The sequence below is a fragment of the Bacillus rossius genome, chromosome 1, assembly GCF_032445375.1.
Source record: "Bacillus rossius redtenbacheri isolate Brsri chromosome 1, Brsri_v3, whole genome shotgun sequence".
NCBI lineage: Eukaryota > Metazoa > Arthropoda > Insecta > Phasmatodea > Bacillidae > Bacillus > Bacillus rossius.
In genome coordinates, this window is record NC_086330.1 from 363556138 (window position 1) to 363581896 (window position 25759).

At 37.7% G+C, this 25759-nt stretch overlaps 1 protein-coding gene across 1 annotated transcript in view; it reads right to left on the reverse strand.

The window, feature by feature from the left end:
- Positions 1-2979: 2979 nt before the first annotated feature.
- LOC134528335 (serine/threonine-protein kinase 3-like) overlaps positions 2980-25759 on the reverse strand; it is a 38572-nt gene continuing 15792 nt past the window's right edge. Inside the window, exons 7-12 of the mRNA XM_063361878.1 lie at positions 18421-18633; positions 15716-15828; positions 14921-15032; positions 13762-13850; positions 9333-9482; positions 2980-8522 (exon numbers count right to left, since the gene is read on the reverse strand). Coding sequence (XP_063217948.1) covers positions 8364-8522; positions 9333-9482; positions 13762-13850; positions 14921-15032; positions 15716-15828; positions 18421-18633 — 836 coding nt within the window. The 3' untranslated portion in view covers positions 2980-8363. The remainder of the gene's footprint in view (positions 8523-9332; positions 9483-13761; positions 13851-14920; positions 15033-15715; positions 15829-18420; positions 18634-25759) is intronic.

Below are 25759 nucleotides of genomic sequence, written 5' to 3' on the forward strand. Positions count from 1 at the left end.
ATTGAAAAATAGGATGTTAAATTTTTACATGTACGTTTGGCACATGTTGCCAAGAAATAATGCGATCTGAAAAAATGCAGTACTACTGCGAAAAGGGTAATCGTGGATTTTTAGGTTATGGCAGTCTCTCTCGTTTTTCAGTAATATCGGCCGAAAATTAACAAGCGTATCGGAAGTCGGCAGAAATGCCGATTCAACTAAATATTGGCAAAATCGGCTTCTTCAGTACAGCTCTACATTTGATGACATGAGTAAACATATTTCAGACTTCAGGATATTGAAAAAGACTTTAATTTCCATGTAGATTTATTTGCGTATGTTTTTTTTGCAAGTGTAAATTGAATTAAGTAAAATACTTCCATTTTTATTTATTTTTCAACTGATTTAACTTTAATGACAAGTAACTGATATATTTCTGACACTAATTTTGAGGTTGAAATATTTTTTAAAAATTGTTAGAGTGATGTCCACTTCAGCATTAATTGTCTTGGAAAATGTTCTGGCTGCTAGTGATGGAGACACTGATGTCCTTCGACAAACTTTGCAGTGCAGTAAAGGACATTTATGCAACTAAAAAAGTGCAGAAAAAAATCAATGAATTTTTCAAGCCTCTTTAATTCTCTATTTGACTAATTTTCGAGTAAAAAATCAATACTTGATTTTGTCGATTATTATTAATGTGAGCATATGCACCTGTTAATACAAACCTCGTTAATACAAACTGCAAAATTTTAGGTCCCTTCAGGTTTGTATTAAAGAGGTTTCACTGTATTTACACACACACGTAGCCTACACTTCACCACTGGCAGTATTTAAATATCACTTTTTCAGATGTTTTGCCCTATTCCTCATTTCTTCTGTTGGCTGGAATTCTGCCATATTCTTCCTAGAAGAGATATGCAACAAAGCGTTTAGCATTGGCGATTCAAGACATGACCGTGCGCTGTCTTGATAAGGTTAAGCTTACTAAATATCCTTTCCACCCCTGCATTGCTGTGTGGAAGAATAAGCATTGCCTTTGTAAGTTTACAAAGCAGTGGAAAACATGTTTTCCCATTAATTTCATATTGTGACACTTTATGCCAGGCCTGCCACCAAATTCGGTTCCTAAATCCTCTTTACAGCCGTATAGGCTTTGGTGCTTTTCTTATCTACAAACTATAAATACAACTGAAGTTATTTACAAGTTTAAAAAAAACAAATGTATTTCACATCATTAACTACATAGCTCCTTTTTCATGTTCTGTGCTCTTTTTCGCATCTCGTCAGTGGGCTTGAAAGCCAGACCTGCAGATGTTCTCATTCTGTAATGCAACAGCGCATTTATCATTGGTGATTCCATTGACGATCTGTGAACAGTTTTAACCATCTTGAGATTACTGAAAACCCTTTCCACAGCAGATTTTCTCCAGTTGCAGCACCACTCAAAGCCATTACTTTGTACAGATGAGTTTCAACAACAATGCTAACACTATAACCTGCCTAGTGACTGATGATTGATGAATCAACTGATGTTACAGTGTGAAAAATTGTGTTTTCATTGCATAGGTAACATAATCTGCAGCTGATGTACCCAAAGATTGAATTATTATCTGGCTAGTTTTAGTGCAAGAACAAGGAAAGTTTCTTGTGATTTCACTGTCTGGAAACATTTGCGGGACAAGTTTCGTGAGATTATCACCGAGTTTTTCACAGATAAATTGTTTTCACAAACGAAGTTCGCCCTTAACAGTTCCCCATCAATTATTTTGTTTGATTTGGTTACAAAACTCGTCAAAGAACAACTCATCAGCAGCTCGTTGGTTTTTCGCATGAACTTGCATCTTCAAGCCGCCCTTTGTCACGTTCAGTTCCGAGTTGCAAGTCGAACAAACGGCGGAAAATTCAGTTTTGCCACGCCTCAACCATTTCAATTCTTGCTCCCATTCTTTACGATAATGCTGTTTATAAAGTGACCTGTCCGGCGAAGCCTTTCGTTTTTTCTCCATCACAATCGGCTAAGACCAAAACTACTACTTAAATCACGTAAGAAGTTTATAAACAAATGCCGCACCTAAAACATTGTAATGGCAAAAAAATACCAATGTTTACTGACGCCATGACACTTCTTAGCGTTTAACTCAACAAACAAAAAACATTTCCCCCGAAACCATAGATATTGTACTTCATGAAACGCTATGTGGGAGTAAATGTTTTTGGTTTGTGGTTAAACGATTGGAAGTTCCATGGCGCTACACGTAAGGTGAGTGTTTGCTTTACTGTTGGATGCTTGTAAGGTTTGACAACTTCAAATAGGTAGTTGAATGTAAATATTTACACGAACGAAATTCAAATATGAAAATATCGGCGAAGCGTCGTAAATATCCGTGAATGTCACCGTTTATCCGTTAGTCCGTTGTAAGCTTCAAATATCCGTGAAAACGGATAAAATCCGTAAAAACGGCAGGCCTGCTGTATTGTGTTCTTTAAATGATTCATGCAATGGGGAATTTTGTATAATGCACTTTTCTGAGCATACGCCATTGCAGTTTAGGTGTATGTCCAAAAAAACTGCATTAAATCAAAATGATTATAGTGGTCTCAGTACCACCCCGGTACGATTCATCATAAATTTGAATAATGTCTGAGGTTTTAAAAATTGTCTTTTTCAATAGCTTCGCTAGATTGTTACCACCTCTGTTTTGAGATATGAGTCAAGTCTTTACAAACTTTAGCTTTTTTTATACAAGCATTACTCACTGAACGTTTGTGAAGAACAATCCTTTACATATACCGTTCTTTTCCAGTTGTAAGATCTGCATGTTCTGATTTTATTGTAGTCTATGCAAGGTTTTGCATAATTTTTTATAGTAAACATGTCAACTTTGGAGCCCATGATCATTTTGCATTCACTCTCCTTACGTCATCAGCATCAATTCAGCAAGAACATTTAGACCGTTTGAATTCCACCAAATTCTACAGAAAAAAATAAAAGGGTGCTTACTTTGTGAAAAAGTTTATAAAAGAAGAAATATATTACAATGGCAAAGTCATCACAATTACTACACTTAAACACTTTGGCACACACAACACACACTAGTTTTTACATCATAGGTATTTGGAGTTTTATCATTACACAGCAATACTAAGTAGTAAATGCACTTTCAAAATTATTTGTAAACATTCTTTTAGAAAATTTAAAAAATTATATTTGTACCAGTCTTTGTTAGAACACAGTACGTAGTTTAAATACACAGTTTTCCGAACCGCTATGGATTGTATAAAAATATACAACTGCTTGTGAAATTGTGTCACATACACATGTAAGAAGTAACAATTATCATTAGTTGCACACTTAGTTTCTACGCTAACAAACACAATTCTCTACGTACTGTAACATTCTAGAATACTTTATGAAAGAAAAATAATGTACTGCTATAAAATGGCAACTTTTTTTTTCTTGATTTAGAGATTAATGAAATGAGCCCACAATTACTTCATTACATCTGTTGGTGTTTCTTAATGGGGCTTGCCTTGCTAACTGTGCCTACCAAGAGGAAACGTCAGGAGTTAATTCATCTTGTTGGTATGGTAGATGTTACGAATTTTTGGACATCATCTATAATGGGTTTTCTGTGTAATGGGTTATGCTTTGATCCTGCCCAGAAATGAAAATCTATCTTATTGTTAATTACGTACATTACCTGCAGTATGTGTAGTATGTTATTTTTTTAATATCGGCCAGTGTTATCTCTTTTGCGTAAATAGATGCCGTATCAATCTGCACTAGCGCTGGGAAACTGTCTACATGCAGGGAGGAAAACAGCAGTTCATCAAATCCTTGAACGTCAATTCTCGTCCCCAAATAATAATGTTAAATCTTTACTTCCTGTCCAGCAGATTGGTGGCTTTCACTTATCGGACTCACCTCTGGAATGTCCCAGACGGGCAGACAAGCACCATATTGGAACTCTGCTTTTTACTGTTCTAAATCCCACAGGTGCTGTGATAGTAGCTGCCCAGCTTGGCAGGACAATGCAGTGCGAGTGGGCAGGAGGCCACAGTGGCCGTCGCATGCGAGGCGTGTGACGTAATGTGACTAAAGCATATGCGTGAGATAATATTTAGTGATTAGGTGCATGAAACTAAAGAATGTTGCAGTTATAAAATTTATAGTATCAACTGTAAGTGTTGTAGTGTGTTGGTTTAAGGTCACAAAGAGTAACTCAAAAAGTTTTAGATAAACGCATGCCTGAATACTGTCTTGTTTTTTTCTTGCTTTTAGCATGAAAGAATGGCTCTTATCCCAATTAGTACAGAGTGAACCTGTAAACTTTATTTGGCAACTGGATGGAGCCCCTCCCCATTGGAATCTCTTTGTACGAGAGTGGTTAAACGTCGAGGTCCCTGACCGTTGGATTGGTCGTAATGATAGAGATGACAGAGCTCTTTTTCACTAGCCTTCCTGTTCGCCTGACATAACGCAATGCGATTTTTTTTACTTTGGGGCTTTATAAAAGACTTGTGTTTATGTTCCACTGCTACCTAATGATTTGCCAGAGTTGAGACACAGAACTGAAGAGGCTATTGCTTCCATTAGGTACTCTGACGTGTTAACCAAATCAGACTCTTTAAGTTGGCTGTGTGCCGTGTAACTAAAGGTGCACATATCAAACAACAAACATTCTTTAAAAAAAACTAGGTTAGTTTACCTATGGACACCCTGTATTTTAAATAAAGGATCATAAGACCATAAGTCAACAATTATATCTCAAAAACTTAAAAATAATGCAACGCAGTTGCAATTCAGATTGTCATGGTATAAATAATTGAATACAGTCAAACCTCTATCTATCGAACTCGCATGTATCGATTGTCCGTGTTTATCGTATACTCTCTACGGTCCCGGCAAAATTGCCATACAACTAAGGTTAAAAAAGTCCGCTTGTACCGATGTTCGAATTATCGTTTTGTCCGCATTGATCGTACAAAATATGTGGTCCCGTCACTATAAATTATAATAGATGATCGTTTAACCATAAAGATTTTGCAGAAATATACATTTCTTAGTAAGAAACCGTCATAAAAACAGTAACGATAGTATATGGTAGTAAAAATCACCTTAAATCTGCAGCCAAGTAATGGAGCACGTAAATATGAAGAAAAGACAAATGAACAACAACTTATGAAGAAATTGGATGATGTACCATAACTACAGTACAAACCCAATTGTTATCCTAAGATAATTACCATAAAAAGAACTAAAGATTCTTTGTCGATACCATAATTACCACAGAAGCACGATAGCTACCACATTTGCACTACAGTTACCGTAACAACCGAGATGTATATTTACCGTGACGGTAATGTATTTATTTATGACATATTAAAATTAAAGAACTTTTTGAAAAATAGGATGTTAAATTTTTATATGTACGTTTGGCACATGTTGCGAAGAAATAATGCGATCTGAAAGAATGCAGTACTACTACGAAAAGTGAAAAGGGTAATTGTGGATTTTTAGGTTATGGCAGTCTCTCTCGTTTTTCAGTAATATCGGCCGAAAATTAACAAGCGTATCTGAAGTCGGCAGAAATGCCGATTCAACTAAATATTGGCAAAATCTGCTTCTTCAGTACAGCTCTACATTTGATGACATGAGTAAACATACCTATTTCAGACTTCAGGATATTGAAAAAGACTTTAATTTCCATGTAGATTTATAGTGCGCATGTTTTTTTTTTTTGCAAGTGTAAATTAAATTAAGTAAAATACTTCCATTTTTATTTATTTTTCAACTGATTTAACTTTAATGACAAGTAACTGATATATTTCTGACACTAATTTTGAGGTTGAAATATTTTTTTAAAATTCTTAGAGTGAAGTCCACATCTATTGAATGTCCGCATCTACTGAATTTTTTTGTTGGTCCCCTGAAAAACGATAGATAGAGGTTTGACTGTATAATGTATGACTGGTAATTTCTTCAACTTTAAATAGAAAAACCAAAACTCTAACGCGAACGCAAGCCACTTGAATCTGACGTGAACTAACATGTCGTAGTACACACTTGCCACGAAAGAATGCGGGCTATCAAATGTAGTTAACTCGGCACCTGACAGAGAGCGCGCGTTGCATCCAATCGGCGAGATATCAATATGCAACTACGTGCGCACGCTCTATACGGTAAGCAACATAACCAAACATGAATGATGTGCTGGCTACATTTTTATAAGCGGTACGCTGCGGCAACGCAGACGATCAGATAAAGGAAATAACGTCTAAAAACGTCTTTATAAGAAAATTTACTCGTCAGCCAACTTTGTATTTCCGTTAATTAAATGAAGTGGTAATGACCGAAATTAAATTTTATATTATACCTACACCGCGGCGACGCAGACAATCAGATAAAGGAAATAACGTTTAAAAAGTCTTTAAAAGAAAATTTACATGTCAAACAACTTCGTATTTTTCCGTTAATTTATTAAGTAAGTGGTAATGACCGAATAAATATTAGATTTCTACTTTAAAATACATTGTTTTATACGGAAAAGATACCTACACAAAGCGCTCGGCATCTACCGTATATACTCGTGTATAGCGCGCCCTTTTTTCCCCTCAAGTAAAGGAAAAAAATAAGGATGCGCGCTATACACGGGGGGGGGGGGGGGGGGGGGGGGGGGGGAAGTGAGTAGATGAGGCGGGGAGGAGTGGAAGTCGTTAACTGCCGGTTGACGGGTGACGTTTCTGGCCAGCCCCCCACACATACGCACAAGCAACAAGGCCTCTCTTTCACACACACACACACACACACACACACACACACACACACACACACACGTGCGCGCGCAAGCTCGCAGGTCTCTTGTTTATTTTTAGACCTCCCCCTCTACAGCTAGTAAAATAAAAGAGAGAGAGAGAGAGAGAGAGAGAGAGAGAGAGAGAGAATGTTGACACCAGTCCCCCTCCCACTTCCTTCGCTTCGTCGCAGCTGCTACCGGTGAGTCATCTACTCCGTGTCACATTCCTGCCTGCCTCTCTTCCTCCCGCCCACGTACCAGTTGTGACGATACAGCGCTTCATTATCTTCCGTCTACACAGCAGAGTTTAAGTATTTTCCTGACGCATCACCACACATCAATTTAAATTATCATTTGTTTCATACGTAATTACTTAACAGGTACCACAAAATGTTAGTACAATTTATTTACGGGAAAAAAAAAATTTTTTTCTTTGGAATTTGTTGCAAAAATCGTGGTGCGCGCTATACACGAGGGCGCGCTATACACGAGTAAATACGGTACTAGCGGGACCAAAAACATCATGTGGCGTTTACGTGAGAAGTTTTTTTAGCCCAATTTTGACAGCCTAAAATATGGTTGCGACGATTACGCGCGTGCAAAGATTATGCGATAAAACAATGTATATAAATTTGATGAACTCCGACAGTTTGATAGATCGCCATAAAAACTGGCATATTGAAGTGTTTTTTTTTTCATGGAGAAGGTTTATAAACCATCCATTTTTTTTTGTAACTCGCCGCTAGATGGTGCTGCAGCGCATCACCTTCTAAACTGTTCAATCGATCGCCATGGGTAAACAGTAAATAATAAGTCATAGACCTGCAAACAGCAATTGTGTGTCATTTCTCTGTGTCCACCACACTGCCATATAGCCCTATCCATTTTGCTTTAACTCGCGCACAATATTCAGCCCGGGCAACGCCGGGTACTGCAGCTGGTGTAAACTAAAAAAGGTGATTACTCAGAAACCAGTAGGAATTTAGAAACACTGTTATCAGGGTGAATAGAGAAATGTCTTTAGTGTTTGAAAAAATAACTTTCCGAATTTCATTATTTTATTGACAAAAAGCCGCGATGCGAGAATTTTATCGTATGATTATATACTTTTCAACGTCCCTTGGCATGCCAAAAAAACGTAGGGGTAAATTAAACCTACACAGCATGTTGCTCTGTCATTAAAACAGTCACACAATAACATCACTAATTTACGATTGTCTGAGTTGTAAAAACTGTGAACAGAACAGATTTTTACTATTGCATTAAATGTCACTGCTCTGTATGGTCACAAAATATAGGAACAGCAGGTTTGTCCATATTGACCTGTCCAAGGGATAAAACCATGTGAGGACATGGGTTATTTGTGCCATTCATGTGAAAACAAAATCACAAAAATAAAATTGCAATATGTCCGCATGTAATTAGGAATGGCACAAAAAAATTCCAAGTTAGCTTTTTTCCTAATAAACTTGACTAGTGTGATGAACAAACAAAAGTTGTTCACTACACACAGAAAAAATAAATCTGATGCTACTACGACCACTACTGAGTTGAAACAATTTCCAAGACAGCAGAGGCAGTAAGTCAGAAGTTCTGCTGTCTCTTCCTCTTCTGATCCATCGCATTAAGAATGGGCTGGTGCTTCTTCTGGTAGCGACGCCTCAGCGCCAAGATCTCCTGCTCCATCTCGCTGTCTAGGTTCTCCATTCGCTGGCGCAACTCCTCGTAGTTCAGGAACTTCAGCTGCGATCACGACAACGTTACGACTTAGGGCAATGCCTTGTCTTGTGTCACATGCCATGGTTTTCTTTTTTATCATTATACTTTTGTAAAATTTTTAACTCGATACCTCCATTCCAAATGATGTAATGCCACAAATATTTTTCAACAGATATTCACTTAATGTAATAGATTGTGAGATTTATTAGACATACACACATAAACAAACACAGACACAAATCAAACTGCAAACAATATGACAACAGTACCTAAAAACCATTTTGTGAAATAAAGCACTAAAAATTCAAAATCACAAAAAACACTATTATAAGAAATGATCCCGTTGTGTTTTAGTACGTAAAATCTTACCATCATCAGCGACGAATCACAGCTCAGAATCACATTAGATTATTTTAAATTTTACTACCAACATATAATTTAATTGCAGTGGGATTATAAGTGACCTGTAAGGAATTAATTAATCAGGCTTTAACATCCCGTCCACATCAGGGTCATTTGACAATGATGAGAATGGAGTAGTGAGAAGATGAATTGCTGGGGAAAACAGGAGTATCCTGAGTAAACTCATGATGATGCCCACCAGGAACATATCTAAGATTTCTATTTTATAGTGGCAGAGATAGGATTATTTAGGATTACACTCCTGATCTTCAGCAGCAGCTTGGGTTGGACCCGCCCGGGAATCAAAGACGCGGGGATCCGTCCACCCGTCCATCGTGCTCTGCACACACTCGGAGTGACTTGGGAGACCGGGATTCGAACCCGGGAGCTCCGGGACTGCGCCAACAACGTCCATCCTGAAGGCGTACTCACGAACTCAAAGCGACCGTCAAACACCATCTTGTGGTACTGCTGGTCCGCGGACTGGCCCACCGGGGGGGAGGCGTCCCCGGGAGCGGCCAGGGACTCCGTGTCGGAGGACCGGCTGCAGGCAGTCGGGTCGGACGACAGGGCCGCAGACACCTGCCACAACCACGAGGTGGCACAACACCATACGGCAGCTTCTTGCGGGCAACCGCACAATTCACAACAATTCCTAGGAATGTTCAAATAGGGGGGAAATATCATCGTCCTATCCTTAACAGAATAACACAGATTGGAAGAAGTTAAATAGCAAACATGTATAAAAGTTATACAGTAGAACCCCGATTATCCGTGTTAATGAAGGGGACGAGTGAGTTGGATAATCGAAAATCGCGGTTAGCCGAGTCATGCTTGCCTCAAAGGTCATTAGCCCACAGACAGCCATCTGTGGACATTCGGAGATTACATATATACACATGCTTTGTGTGCGTGTGCGTTGTTGACATAGAAGCGGACTGCTTAGTGCTGGGCAGCAGTGGTTTTTAAGTCTTTCGTGTGCGGAGACGTGGGCACGCGAGTCGTTGTTGCACCGAGGTGTGTGGCCAGCCGCCCGCCAGTCCGAGGGCCCAAGACAGCTGATAGCTGCCAAGGTCACGCATTATTTTCATCGCGCGTAAGCGACGCTGCCACACTTAGCTCATTGCTCTGTTGTCAGTAACACCATCGGGCTGGTTATTGTTTTACAGAACGACTGCCTTCAAAATTCTTTTCGAGATAAGATTTTTCATACCAGTGCATTGAGACTTGATTTGATGGTTTTGAAACGGTGTCTCTGTCTCGTATAATTCACTGTGTTTTTATCCCCCTTTATTTATATGAATTTAAAATGTTAGATTTTTTATTTTTAGCTTGCTGAACGTGGAATTAGTGCAAAAACTGCCTAGACTTAGTGTTGCAGATGGGTTGGAAATCTTATAACGACCACCTCTTTATAACGACCCTAATCTCGGGAACCGTGAGGGGTCGTTATATCTATTCTCCGTTCACTCTTAGCTGAGTTTTGAAATAAACAAACACCGTCGTATCACTGCGCCGCGTCAGCAAGTGATAGGCTGAATTTATCTTGCGTGCCAAGCACTAGTTGCAACACACACACTTCAGTACAGTCGGTGCTAATAAAATAACGGAGAAGTAATATAACAGGAAAATGGTTCTTCTGTCAAACCTAGTTTTTTTTAAAAAAAATTACGTCTGCTGTGATAAAATTACGCCACTTAATGCTACACCCTCCGACATTTTCTGTTGAAACCATTCAAACAAACAAGTGTCCAAGCTGCTAAATGTGGATTCGTTCATCGTCTTGCATTTATTTAATCCACTTGAAGTGTCAGCCTGTGAAGCAAACTGAAGGATTTTTTCGCGATTTTTTATGATGTCGCGCACTGTTGTGTTACCGACATTAAACTCAGTCGCAAGTTTGCAATCGTTTCTCCACTCTGAAATCTTTCTATAATTTTTGTTTTGCTGTCGATGGACAGTACCACTCGCTTTCTTTTCTGTTCATTTGATGACATTATGAAATGTTGCGCTCAACACTTCCGCACAACATAACGGTATAATCCGTCGGAATGCAGATCACTGTTACAATACATAAAATTATCACCACCTTCACGCTTCAACAACGTACACTAATGGAATGGACTGTCTCCATGCGCCGGGTAATCTCTGTGGCACGGCGCCGTGCTGCGCGCGGGAGTGTACAGTCCGGTCATGCGGACGTGGAATCGCGCACCAGTGTATAATCTATTCACGTAACATGGAACACAAAAATATTATGTACATACGTATGTATGTACTAGTATTTTTTTTTTTAAACTTTCTGTGTATATGTATAAACATAACTGAGTCAAAGTACTTTGACCAACATACATTCTGCTAAGTATTTTAACATTTACATACATTTTGAATCATTGGTTATATGTAACTAAAAAATTGGACTTGATGGACATAAATCGCGGTTAATCCGCGAATCGGATGATTGAGTCGCGGATAATCGGGGTTCTACTGTAGTTAAAATAATATCTTCGTTAAACTAATAAACATATTTGAATTAATGAGTGCAAATAAAAGTAAATTTTACAATTAAACTGTAGATTTCATTTCACTACATTTTATCCATACAAAATAGTGATAATTCAATAAAAATTATTCAATTTTATTCATAAAAGTATGCAATCATTTAATCAATGTTTTGTTATGACGTCACGTTAAACTATCGTCCGTAAACCGACTTTACGGACAACCAATGTTTTTTTCCCCCATAAAATGAATACAGTAGAACCCGTTTATAGTGAACCCGCCTATAATGAATTCCCGTTTATTGTGAATTTCCGTTTTGGTCCCGGCAAAATGATGTGAGGTTATGTATTAATTTATTGGATATAGCGCACAACTTTTGTCAATGTTGATACATTTTCCCGTGTACCACGAACAAATTTTGCCGGCATAATGCACATTTATCTTAAATATTTTCATATAATTACAAGTATTTTCACAAAACGTCTATTCTGGATCACATTAACGTTTTTCTCCGCAATATGCTACTCGATTGTCCACTGTTCATATTATAAACAAGTCGTAATCGAGTGGCCTCGGTAGGCTACGTGTAGCCAGAAATAGTGCTCAGTTTGGTGAAAATAAAAATAGTTTTTTCCCTGCATAGTTAAAGAATGGGCGAACGCGTGTACATTTAATAAGTTATCAAAATTAAACATAAATTACACAAATACGTATGTACATTATAGCAGCAAATTCAATATTTTTACTTCTCATTTATATCGTTCACGTTTCGGACATTTTGATCGAGTAAGGTTTGTAAGACTACCACTAGATAGAACTCTGTGGACTAAATTTTTCCATAGAAAGTAAAACATTTTCGTTCCAGCTTTAGCAACTGCGATACTAAATGATACGTAGTGATCTTTGATGCGTCAAACTCGTTATTTTTCGTTTATTTACTTTTGACGGTAAAAAGAATTTCGTGTTATTAAGCTGCAAATGTGCTTCAATAAGAAATACGTACATAAAAAAGGGTGAAAAACGTGTTAAAAAACGTAAGGCATTATCTGTGCGAGATAAACTGGACATTATTAAAGAGGTAGACTCCAACCCCACTGTCCTGCACGTGTTAATATCAAAGGAACTGGGAATTGCAACATCCACATTAAGTACAATATTAAACAAGCTGAACAATCTTCTTTCTCAAGCTGCGAATACATCACAGAGTATTAAACGCCTGAAAAAAGGAAAATACGCCTATGTCGAAGAACCATTAATAGAAAGTTTGTACATGTGTAGTGTATTAAAAATAATATCTGCATTTGCTTATAAAACTGTTGCTTTGAGTATTTTCATTCATTCTTTTCTTGGCTTAGGCCTATGTGTAGTTAAGATTATGCTTTTGAGTATGTATTGCCAATATATAAGTTTTCCCAGATATAAAGTTTCCCCTCTATAGTGAACATATAAACTACTCCCTTCAGATTCATTATAACAGGGTTCTACTGTACTTTCTTTAAGGCACAGTTAAAAGTCCATTTTACATACAAGGAGGACAAATAAAAGCTTGCGAGGGTATTGGTGAAATTTCTTAAATCTAAAAATTAAAATATCCCATTTTCAACACTTAGCATTTATATAACAATCTATCAAAAAATTATGATACGAAAAAATTTAATTTAATGTATTAATATTTTCGTTACACGAGGTGTGTTCAAAAAGTATGGAACCTCATTTTTTCCCCACATAACTCAATGGAGCATGGGAGACTTCCTTCAGTGTAGATGTGGAGGGGATACTCATGCACAGTCATGAATTTTTTCCCGCCCGCACAAATTGTCAATTGCTAGCAGTCTGCCGACGAATGAAGGCGTGTTGTGAGCAGTCGTTTGATTTCAGTTTTTGTAAGATGACAGAAAAACTTGAGCAGCAATATTGCTTCAAATTTTTTATTGAACAAAGATAATAATTGAGAATAGTCTGGATGCATATAGCCTGCTACGCTACGTATCTATACCCCCCCCCCCCTTCCCCTCTTCTAGCCGTTATCCCATTCTACAGCTCGCACATGCATTGGAGTGGCGTCGCTGCTGACACTCTCCTCCTTTACTGGTTCCCCCACCACGTACCTAACTATTCCCCTCGTGTGATTGGAATTTTCGTAATACTCAAAAATTGTAGCCTTCTCAGCACGAAAGTTTCACTTCAAAAACCTGACATTCGCAAAGGCAACTGATATTCGCACAAGCCTACTATTTTTTGATATTTAAAACTAAAGTTTTCAATCTATAAAGATTATTAAGTACAAAGGCTTCGAAATTTCATCAGCCAGCCTTAACTGACCGAAAGCAAATTCTAACGACAAGAGTGTTATTCTTACCTGGTTACTTTCAGCCTGGGTCCTGTCCATGTGATCAAGAAACATAGGGTGGTAGCGGTGGGGCGATGCTTTGGATTCTGTCTGTCCGCCTGGAAAATAATTGATGTTCACAATGTCATCAACAATGTTACTCCAACAATTGACTCAAATGCATTAAATTTTCAATAATATCCAAAGGACAAAGCTTTGTTAAAATCTTCCCTGCTAAATAGTCTAATTTTATTCAAACTATTTTTGAATCACAAAAATAAAAATAATTTAATTCTTTTTAGAAATGTAATAGTAACAACAATACATGTATTCCATTATACTAATTTTAGCACCAAACTGCTATATGTAGTAAAAATGCCACTTTTAAAACACATATATAAAAAGCTCAAATTGTATAAAATATAAATTGAAAGGTCTTAAATGCAACTTTTTGTGGTTCAGCACATTCTGCGATCTGGCACCAATCAAGTTGCTCGTGTTCAGATATTTTTTTCCGGGTGGATTTGGACTGTTGACTTTGGCTGCCAGATCACATAACCGCGCTGCCTGCGTTTTTAGTTCGCTCAGAGTTTATCATTATCTGTATTAATTTCAGTACGGTGATTCCTGTGTTCTGGGTTACATTTCCACTTACAAATTTGGTATTTCCATCAAAACAATATAAATTTTCAATAATCAGGCAAAATCACTAATCTGGCATGGCCATGGTCACAAATTTCATGGCTTTCATTGTACTTCCTAATGATATGGACAGAATTTGTCTTTAGTACAATGTCACGTGGTTTTTTTTTTTAATAAGCCATTGCTGATTACACTGTATGTTATAATAAACCTCAATAGGACAAAAAAAATACCAGCATATACACAGAAAACCAACCAAAAATCAGCCAATGTGAAAACTTAAAAACATAAGACAGCACAGAAAATTCTGTGCAAGGAATTAGATAGAACAATATTACAGCACATAAGGACACAGTGGGCTGACAACGATACAGTTGTCTGTTATGAGATTCTTAAGTCATGCAGTAACTGGTAATAGCGTAAAAAAAACATTTTAGAACGATCTGCCCCACTGCGACAAATATTCAAATAATGTCTCACATTTTTTGCCTGTAAATCGCCAATTAACTGCCAAACACAGACCATGACGTGCGAGCTTCGAACTGACCCTTCAGTGTAGCGTCATCCTTGTAGCTGTTGATGACCATGGTGTGGAGATCAGACGCAAGCTCAACCATCGTGCCCGGGTCGCAGTCGTCTACTTTCTGCGACTGTGCCACCTGTCAGACAGCACACACATGCGTCACCGTCACAGCATGATTCACATCACACACTGTAAGTGCATGGTGAACTAATTTCAGAAATTTTTCAGCAACTTTTAAATAAAATTTTGTTAGAACTTTTTGATATCACAGGGTTAGTACGTAATACATAAAAGAAAATTAATCTTAAATTAAATTAGAGCTTATATTTGCAGAATATTGTAAGACGAATATGTATTACAATAATTGTTGGAATACCAGTTCCCTTAGGTTTTTTTAAAACTTGAAATCACTCTTTACTACAAGTACTTTAGTTAACCATATACAATATTTCAGGGTAGTTTCACTATCATTAAGTTTCATTTGGCACGCCAAATACTTCAAACACGTGGGTCCGCCATCGTCCTGAGAAAATTTTGTTGCATCAAAATCTTTCCATAACGCTCCTAAAGAAGTATAACTACAAAAAAATTTAACAGCCACCAAATCGACGAACATAATTTTTTATATACATAATAGATTGAAGAATTTTTTTTTTAAATGCTACCATTATTACTTAATTTGCAAACCAGAAAAGAAAAAAAAAACATTATTGTATTCCCAGTTTATAAAAACTGAATATTTTCCACAGTTCATTTCAGAAGGGTTGAAATAAGCATTAACGGAGTTGAGCGGGAAACTACTAAAAGCCTTGCTCGCACCGAGAACTGGAGGAGGTTGCTCCTGCGGCCAACGCCCCACTGCGCCTGGTCCTCCCTGATCTTCTGTGCCTCCTGGATCATCTGGTGCAGGATGCTGGGATGCTTGGCGTTGCCTGCGGAGACAACACACTTGCCGGGCCCACCATACTGCAAGCAGCCCTCGCTCTGGTTCGACACCACACAAGAACATTGCGTTTCACATCTCACGAGTATATGGTGATTTATTAAAAACACTTTGGGGAGACAGGGCTCATAGCACTAAAGGTTTCTGAAATACTCAATCCGTGTTGTACAGGTAAAAAAAAACCTGAAGCACGTCTAGTTTCATGGGAAATTTATCAGTACCTTTGCACATTACCTCGTATACTCTTAGAAACAACTTAATGAAAAGTTACTTCAATTTGTCGAAACTCTAAACACGAACTGGGGTAGGTGATTTCCAGAGTGTTACGAAATCATCACCTCAAGAGTCTTCTTTGTAAATAAATCTAATTACAACCTATTATACTTCTTATTTACAACAGTAAATAAAGCAATAAAATTTTCACAGAAATTAAAACAAAACTAATAATAAGACTTGGGAAGAAACAATTATTTGTCCCATTCCCCAACATCGAAAATTCAACAAATTATGAAAAATAAAATTTTCACTATTAGGCCTATGATAAAATCACAAAATACTCATGATTCTCTAATCCTATAGACTCTCTAAACCAGCTCTTCACTGATGTAAACAAAACAGCTGTGGTCAGTAGCCATTACAGTCATGATTTTTTTTTCTGTCCTATCACGGTAAACATGTTGTTATTCACAGTTAATCCATAAATAAAATATTTACCTCCCTGTATATTTAGATACATGTATTAATGACAAAGAATTTTACTGAAAATATTTATAAATTGTGTAATATTCTTGAAGCAAAATTTAATAATGCTACAAAAAATAACTGCAGAGAAGAGGTTAACACCTGTATCAAGAATGTTAACTGTGCTGAAGTTAGCTCCATCTGCTAGATCTATTTGGTCGCTTGGGTGTGTCATGTACAAAGAACTGTGATTCCATGCAACTAAGGCAAATTTCTGTCCCGGTTTTAATGTTTTTACATCAAAATGTGCAATGATGCAGATAGAGCTGATACACAACGGTCTTCCTACAGGTGTCTACATCAATAAAAAATAAAACTGGAGAGACAATCAAACCACTGTACAGATTGCACCAGGGCTTCTCGTTCCCATGTGTGGTTTTCATGGTAAATTAAAAGGTAATTCATAAATTTTAATAATTACTTAAGTCCATAATAAACTTTTAAAAGTTTGATGCTAGGCTTTTTCTAAAAAAACAAATATTTGAGGTAATGGAATATTACCACAAACAGACAAATTTTAAAAGAGAAAGTATAACAAATGGCGTATAAACTTTGTCATTTGAGTGATTTTTTTATGTAGTAACTATTCTGTACTATTTTCCTTTTAAGAGGTTTTCCCTTAAAAAGTCTTAACAGGGTTTTACTGTAGACTGTTCAAATAAAATTATATGCAAAAACAAAGCCAGAAAACAGCGTTACACATTAGCGCTGGCTAACGCTGTGTATTTCGATATGTCAAAGGTGCAAAGGTGCATACGTTCGCAGTTACGTGTCTGTTGCTGCTTTCCTCTTGGAAAACAAAATAACAAATTGTTCTATTCCTTGCCATTTTGGTTGTTTTTTTTGTGTACGTACGCAGTTCTAAATACATATTTAATTTTGCCAACCATTCTGTGATGACATAAAAAAACAAAGCATTTTCTATTGCTGATAGAATTGAATTTATTTCATTGACACATAGAAATTTTAAAAAAATAGTCAAGTGAGGAAGGAAATGGACATAGGCATCTCTCAACGCCATTGTCGTGAATTGCAAGATTTTTCAACAGAAATGTGGCAGTGTGTCTGTAAAGACTAAGAAAACAGAAGAAGCTGGAAGCACAAAGAAGTTGGCTTGGTAAGAGGCATCAAAAATAACACTTATTGAGAAATAGCACAATTCAAAGTTGCTTCTTTTCTAATATAACTACTAAGTTGTGAAAAAGAAAGTATCCGTATATTAATGGTAGTTTATTACTGATTTCATAGCATTATGTGAGATATCACAGGAATGGGCGTAAATCCCATTGAAGGGAGCTGGAATTAAAAAGATCACTCACTGAGAAAGCCCGCTTACACTTGCAAAATCATACTGGATACATAATGCCCCCCCCCCCCCCCCCTCCTCCGAAATACCAAAGATTTTCACCCCTGGTCAAAGGTCTTAACTGATAGCTTGTTACTGAAAAGAACTGTATTTTTTTAAAAATTCAAATTTGGTAAATAAATTGTGGTGAAAAAAAAAAGGCTAAATATTTATAATATAAGCAATACTAGTACTGTAAGTACTTGTTAGTATTTCTTAAACATTCCACAAAAAAAATAAAAATTGATAAAATTCTACAGTACTGTTCAGCACAGTTACGGGCTACAAAAATTAATTTACCTAGTTCCTAAACTACATAAGTCAATTTTCTGTTCCATTTTTCATCCAACAGAATAGATTTTTGTAACATTCAATAATCACGAAATAAAAGTTTTAATAAGCTAAACGAGAGTACCACTAAACATTCTTAGAACTCCTGATCGCAACCTGTCGCAGGAGGGAACGTGTGATTCACCGCACGCCCCACACACCCACCTATGAAGTCGTGCTGCAGCAGCTCCGACGCGGAGGCTCGCTCCTCGGGGCTCTTCACCAGGCAGCTGCTCACGAAGTCTATGAACTCCGGGGACCACTTGTCCGGCTGCCGGAACGACGGCGGCGGCTTGGTGGGGATCATGAATATGGCCCTCATCGGGTGGATGTCTCCGTACGGGGGCTTTCCTTCTGCCATCTCCAGAGCAGTGATGCCTGAAACGCGCGGGTGGCACCATTAACTAGCCACTCAAAGCAGCTTCCAGGGCTTTCGTAACCAAATTAAAATAAAGCACTCTTTTGACTACACAATGGCAGCAACAACTAGGTTCACCATGTGAGCTTGTCTCTCTGCCTCCATTTCAAAGACATGCATTCTGCTGGACTCGTGAAGCCCACTGGATTCACAAGTGCATAGCTAGGTGTGTGTGTTGGGTTTGTTCAGTTGATCTGACATGTATGCGGGCACTGATTTCAGTGCACCATGCATTATGTTCTATCTTGATTATTTGAAAAAACTGGCTCAGCTCAGTTCTTGATAAAGCACGGCAAAAGGCTTCGCAGTCTTAATGACAGTAACTATATTCAAAAAGACTATCAAGTGATTGACTCCCATGACAACCAACCATGAAAAAGTCTTTCTCTAGGTGGTGATCCGAGCGACCAATGGACAACATCCGGTACCTGCCCTCTGACGTCAGTGTCACGTGACACACGAAGAGAGGGGAGGAACTGTGGGAAACAAAGCAAGCAGTCGCAGCCTAATGCTGCTTATGGCCACAAGGAAGCTTTTGATATTTTTTACCGTTAAAGTGTTGTTACCACTGGGTTGGTAACGGCGTCACCCGTTTACCTTTTATTTGTTAACGGAATTTATTTGCTATGATTAGTTAATTTAGATTTGTTTATTTCTAGTATATGTTTTTTTTTTCTTCCAAACTTTCCCGGATTTGTGCGGTCTGGACGTGCGGACAAGTTGTGAAGTTGGTTCCATTGTGACTGACCCCTTCGTGGCTTTTCGGTGGAGACGAAGATTCCCGAGTGAGGAGCCACGAGCGTGTGTGTGGCGAGTACCGCGAGAGGAGTGCTGGTTTGGACGCCGAAGTGGGCACATCGGGAAGTGGCGGCGAGGTCTGCAGATTGCAGCCGAGCACTGTTCGTCTTCCGGGCTAATGCAGTCCGAGGTTATGACGAGAGGCACCACGCAACGCGAGCAGCGTCTGCAAGTTCCCGGGCCCGGGCGAGCGCCGAGGTAGCGGCTATTCATCACGGCGCATCACAAAGTAAGGCAAAAAACTGTATTATTCTCCACCATGAGACTTTCCCCAGTTGCAAGACATATCGGGAGTTGAATCGGACCAAGTACTTCGAGACTTGTGTGCACTCAGTCACGGCGAAGAAACTTACGTATTTTGGTTACCTTGCATTTAATCTTCATTAAAGACAATGGATAATAACTTTTTCGTAGAACAAATAAGAGATAACTAATGGTACCATAACTACAATCAAGTAGCGCGCTTTGGTAATTTTACGTTGGCCAGATGGACTTATTAGTGGACTGTAATTTCTAAATATTTTTTTTTAAATGTACAATATTACTAGTTGGATGTATAGTATTACCTATGAGTAAGAGGAAGGTAATATGGTTGTTCATGGATAGAGTTATAGTTTGTAACGAAAAAGGTACACAAAGTATTTATACAAATTAATTATGCAAGTATTTATTTAGTAAAGGTTTTTTTTAGTAAAGAAGAGTTTTTGTTAGATGTCGAGCCCCATAGTCTCCCATGCCACCTTATTAGTTTGTTGTTTGTTACTGGATCCTACACCCACACAACAGGGAAGGGCGAAGTTTTGGATATTTTTTTTTTTGGCTTTCCTGTAACAGTGGAGTGTGGAAGGTTTTTTGTAGATCCCCGGTAGTCGAGCTGTAGGCCGGGGCTAAAGTGTTTAAATACGTAATGATACAAATTTGTTTCGTCCCTCATTGTAAGAGTTCATATTTTACGTCTTAAAGAGAATTTCACACCTTTAAAAAAAATAATGTTTTAATAATGAAAATTTAAGTTTGAAGGAATGATCGTGCAAGTACAATTCTCAGCGCACTTTCATGTGTTCTCTAAACACTCCATCATTGCAGATTACACAAAAGTTGATTCCTGCATTACTCTTGAAGAAGAATACCATTCTCTGTACTTTTACATTCACATCGCCTAGGAAACTAATTCCAGTTCAAATGTAAGTATGCCTAGAAGACGAAAAGTGCTCATATCTGAGAACTATTTACTAAACAAAGATAGTTTAAATTTTTTTATGGGATATTAACATTTAGATAAACGAAAAAACCTACAAATAAGATTAAAACCATGTGTTTATACAGATAGCATAAAGGGCCTGCCACATTCACGCAGTCGCACCTGTACCTACTATTTAATTCAATACTCTGTAGTAAACAAAATCAACGTAGCAAATGAGTTTCCAAGGTTTATACCTATGTGGGACAGGAGTTCAAGCCTTTATATCTTTATAAATCATATGTACTTTATAATAAAATACAATATAGTTTCCATGTAATCAACACAAACACTGCAACACTTCCATACAAAATATAAATCAAAACTATGTGTCCTGCTTTAACGCATAGTATGCTTAAAGGATTTATTATTTGTATTGATTCAATTTCGAATACTAACACTTTGAAAAAAAATATTCAGTCGTTTACGAATACGACTGTGGGACCTCGAAAGGGGACAAAATTTCCACAGGATTTAAGTAATGTTTTGTTATTTATTTGGAGTTTTTTTTGTTATATCTGGCGAAGTAAATTTTAGCCTAACAACCTCTATGAGGTTCTTCTAGTGGATAATACACAAAAATCTAAGACCCCACCCCACCCCAACCAAATACAGGCCCATCCACACACACACACACCTAATGCAGTGACAGCTCAAGCAATTATCTTCTCCCATGTGCAAAAAAAGTCACATTAAAAGGGGGGAAAAACTTTGCCTCTTTTACTGCACACGCACATATACACTGGACAGAAAAAGATAGGAACATTCTAAGCTGCTTCTGTGTTCCTACACTTAGTTAAAACGAGCCAAAAAATATAATCCATAGAAGTTAATATAAGTTAATGTAAACAATTATTTTCACTCAGTGAAAAAGATAAACAGGTTTAATTTTTTAAATATTTAACTACAGATTAAAACTGTTCACTGTACATTCTTTTTAAACCCACCTTCTTGTAGTTTCTTCACACAATCAACTTCGAATGAATTCAAATTAATAATGATTTTGTCCATGACAACTCTTTCAACATAGCTTATTGCTTATTCCATTATCAGTGGCGGTTTTTCACATTCTGTGTCCCACAGTTGACAGTGGCGCTTCAACCGGCCGTTACTTGAACTACTTTACTCCACCCCATTTTAAGTCGTCCATTACCTCAGATTATTATTATTATTATTATTATTATTATTTTCTTTTATAAACAAAACATGTGACTTGTTACATGAAATTGTGAACATATGGAGCTAACTGAATATAAAAAAAATTTTGGTTGGCAAATATTACCCATTATGTTTTAACTAATGTATATGTACTAGTATCATAGAATCATTAAGGGAAAAATGAGTTTCTACGAAGTAAATGACCCAGAAGCCAATTTACACTGTTTTCAGTTATTTAAATTATTTCTTTAAGTAATTTTGTGTTTAGACTATAGTACCGTATAAACCCACGTACCACCAGCACCTTTTTAAAAAAAATCAGGTTCGAAAAAGTAGGGTGCGGGTGTTACACGGGTCTTGGGCCATTTTAGCGCGGTGACGAATTAACGCCGGCGCGACTGGAGGTTGCTGCGATAGACAAGAGGGGTAGGGGAAAGGGATGGGAAGGAAGCGGCAGACAGTCAAGGTCACATTCCTCACAGCGTTGTCACGCTGCAGCTTCGCTGGTTACAAGTGCGTGCTCCCACGCACTGTCCTATCCTCATTTGCTAAGTACCCAGTGGTTTTACACGTGTGTTGGCTGCAAGTATTGTAATGAATCGTAAAAATTTGCGTTCATTCACAGTTGTGGAAAAATTAAAAATAATCAGTGAAGCGAAAGAAATCTGTAACCGTGCTGCTGGGCGAAAATATGTCGACGAATCATGTGTGAATGATTGGAGGAAAAGTAAAGATAAACTGTTTTCGGCCAGTGACGATAGACGTGTGTTCCGTGGTGCGGTAGCAAAGTATCCGGAGTTAGAGGAAAAACTCCACAACTACATACAGAACAGACGGAAATTTGGGTACGCTGTAAGCACGGAAATGTGTTCGCTAAAGGCGCTGCAAATTGCTCGTGAACTTGGCGTGCGTGAAGACTTTAAAGCAAGTAGGAACTGGATGCGCAGGTTCATGGTAAGAAAGAGTTTGTCCATGATGCGGCGTACTAAAATCTGCCAGCGTTTACCGACAAGCTACGACGAGAAATTAATAGCATTTCAGAGGCATGTATTAAAGCTGAGGAAGCTGTAGAATATGCCACATTTAGGCACAAGGTTTTTTACTATGCATGTAATAAAAATAGTTTTTATTATGTGTGGCTAGGACTCGCGCGCTTTATCGTTTATTTGTTTGAACGAGGTCATTGCCCAGCGCACGATAATGGACGCGGAAGATTGTAACTGTAAACAGCTGGGAGCTAGGCAAGGTCACGCGCACACACGGCATGTTGTTATCGTTCGCGCGCGCCGATGCCACGTTCTACTCGCGCGATGTTGCCACATTGCAGTTGCGTGCCTTCTGTACACTTTTAACGCAAATGCCGAGGCTGTAATAAGTAACTTAGTACTTTTTTTGGTAATTCTTTACGATTTGTTACTGTTTGAAAGGAAAAGAAATTACGACTAAATTATTTTTTTTTCCATGCAGATTTGCAATAAAAAACATTTTTTCCCACCATGGCATTCTAAAAATAAGGGTGCGGGTCTTACCCGGGGGCGGGTGGTACGTGGGTTTATACGGTAATCTGGGTTAAATTTATTTTAAATTGTTCATACTTCATGATTTAAGAGTGCGAGGGAGATAATATTTTCTCGCGCGCGGTCAGTTGAAGTGGTTCATGTTTTCCTCGTAGGATAGCGTTGCATTCTGCCAGAAGAGCGTACGGCGCGGCATCATGTGGAAATCCCACGAACTAGTAGGAAAACGGAAAGCCACCTGTTGGGGGGGGGGGACGGCTGATAGGGTGGGATGAGTCAGCTGAAGCAGCCGAGGCAACGGCTTTGTGATGTGCTGAGAAGTATATAGTCTTTGCTGAGAAGCACAAGACGACACTGGACTATCACGCCCGTTTCATACAAACCAGACAGAGCGGATAGATTTTTTTTTTTCGTTTAAAGGAACGCCGATTTTATGGTTAACTGTTTCGGCATCCATTTTATAACCTTTACGCTTCGTGGATGTTACTGTGTGATACAACACCACTTCGTTTAAATAAAAACCGTTCAACAGTTCTGGTACATAAAATATTACAAAGTAAAATTATCACTCATGTTTATTTTACATTTTACTGCAAGTGAAAAAAAAAGAACTTTAGATACAAGTCTATACTACATACCTAATAGTTTAGTATTGTCATCTGTCTGACAACTGCAGAACGAAACTTCTTATTTATACCTTTTTTTAATACACTTGACGTTTCTGACTCGTGTTTTGTAACAAATATACCGTTGATTTGTAGAGAATAAAACACAACATAATTTGTTAATAGTTTGAGAGAGAATAAAACACAACATAATTTGTTAATAGTTTGAGAAGATAACAGCATATTCAATTCTGAAAAATCTGCGATCTCGGCACTTTCCGCATTACAAAATATCGGCTTGAGCTCAACTTTTTCTGCTCTTATCGCGCGAGGTGGCGTTAATACCAATGGCGCGTCCTGATAGTCTGGAACAGTTTTCCGCTCTGTCTGGGCGGCGTCCCGGCACCCGAATTAATAGGTAGGTACTGGCTCAGGCAACTGAAGCTGAATTACTCCAGGAAATATTATCCTAATCAGTTTGCTAGTTTACTATTTTCTAAATGAAAATTTGTTAATTATTTCTCCAAATTTCGTTTCGAAGTTAAAAAAAAAAAAAAAAAAACAACGTGAAGTCCATGTAGTCTACGTTTTTGATTTTAAGAAAAGTCAAACAAGAATTTGTCTTTTTTTCCCCGCAATGGACCTAGATAATAGTTTATATATTTTCTGTAAATCCAAATGTCCATACTTTAATTTTAACTTTAAGTTAACTTTTATAAATGTATTTTGTGTATAATTAAGTATACCTTTTTTTATCGATCAACATAATATTTGCTCCGTAACCAATTAAGTGAACTTAAAAGTCAATGTTACTGGCATTACAGTATATTAAACATAAATTATTATTATTATTGCAATCACAACTGGTAATCATAATTTAAACAGAACTACTATAATCTATTTCATTGTACGAATTTTGACGTTTAGCTTGTGAGAAAGGTCTCTGTGAAAAGGATTGCAAAGATCTTATTTTACCAGAAAACTATTGGACTGCCAGAAACTTTTAAAAAAGTGAACGTCAAAGTTCGGACAACATGGACTTTATCTCAATGGAAGTTATTTCTGAATACAAAATATTACCATATCGGTTTTTCGAAATTGAATGACAGTTCACTATATTATCATTGTGTTAGGTATGTTGAAATTGAGCCAACTTCTCGCTACAGAAAGGAAATGTATGTCTCTTCTCATATAACGTAGAACATGGTCGTGGTAACTACCCACATATATACTACCTCTGAAGGTACAATTACTAAACTCGCATTCGCGGTTGCCTGGGTTTCAATCCTTTTTCAGAGAGTCTTGTTATATTTTAAGTAGTGTATCTATATTGCGGCAAATATTAGAATAAATTATATGTGTCGTTAAGAGCCATGACCGTCTATGGTGGAAGGCCGCGGCCTAAGGTGTGGGAGGGCTTGCTGCCTGTCGCTCAGTGGCTGTTCTGTAATTGAAGCTACCGTATATCTAAATATGATACAGAGACTATAACAGCTAATGAGCGACAGCCATTAACCCTAGCACACCGTGGCCTTCCAATAAAGATGCCCACGAAAGAGCCCATCGAAAATTAATATTGAAAGTTGTAATTAATTTGAGTGAAAAATTATGTTTTACTTATTTTTTTTTTGTTCATGTTACGTAGTGTTTTCTTTCCATAGGCTAGTCATAGGTTCACTAACGTAACCAAAGTAAGTTTACTCTTGGTTATTGAGCACTATATATATATATATCGTCTGTCATTTGTAAGAAGGGGCCATCTTACATT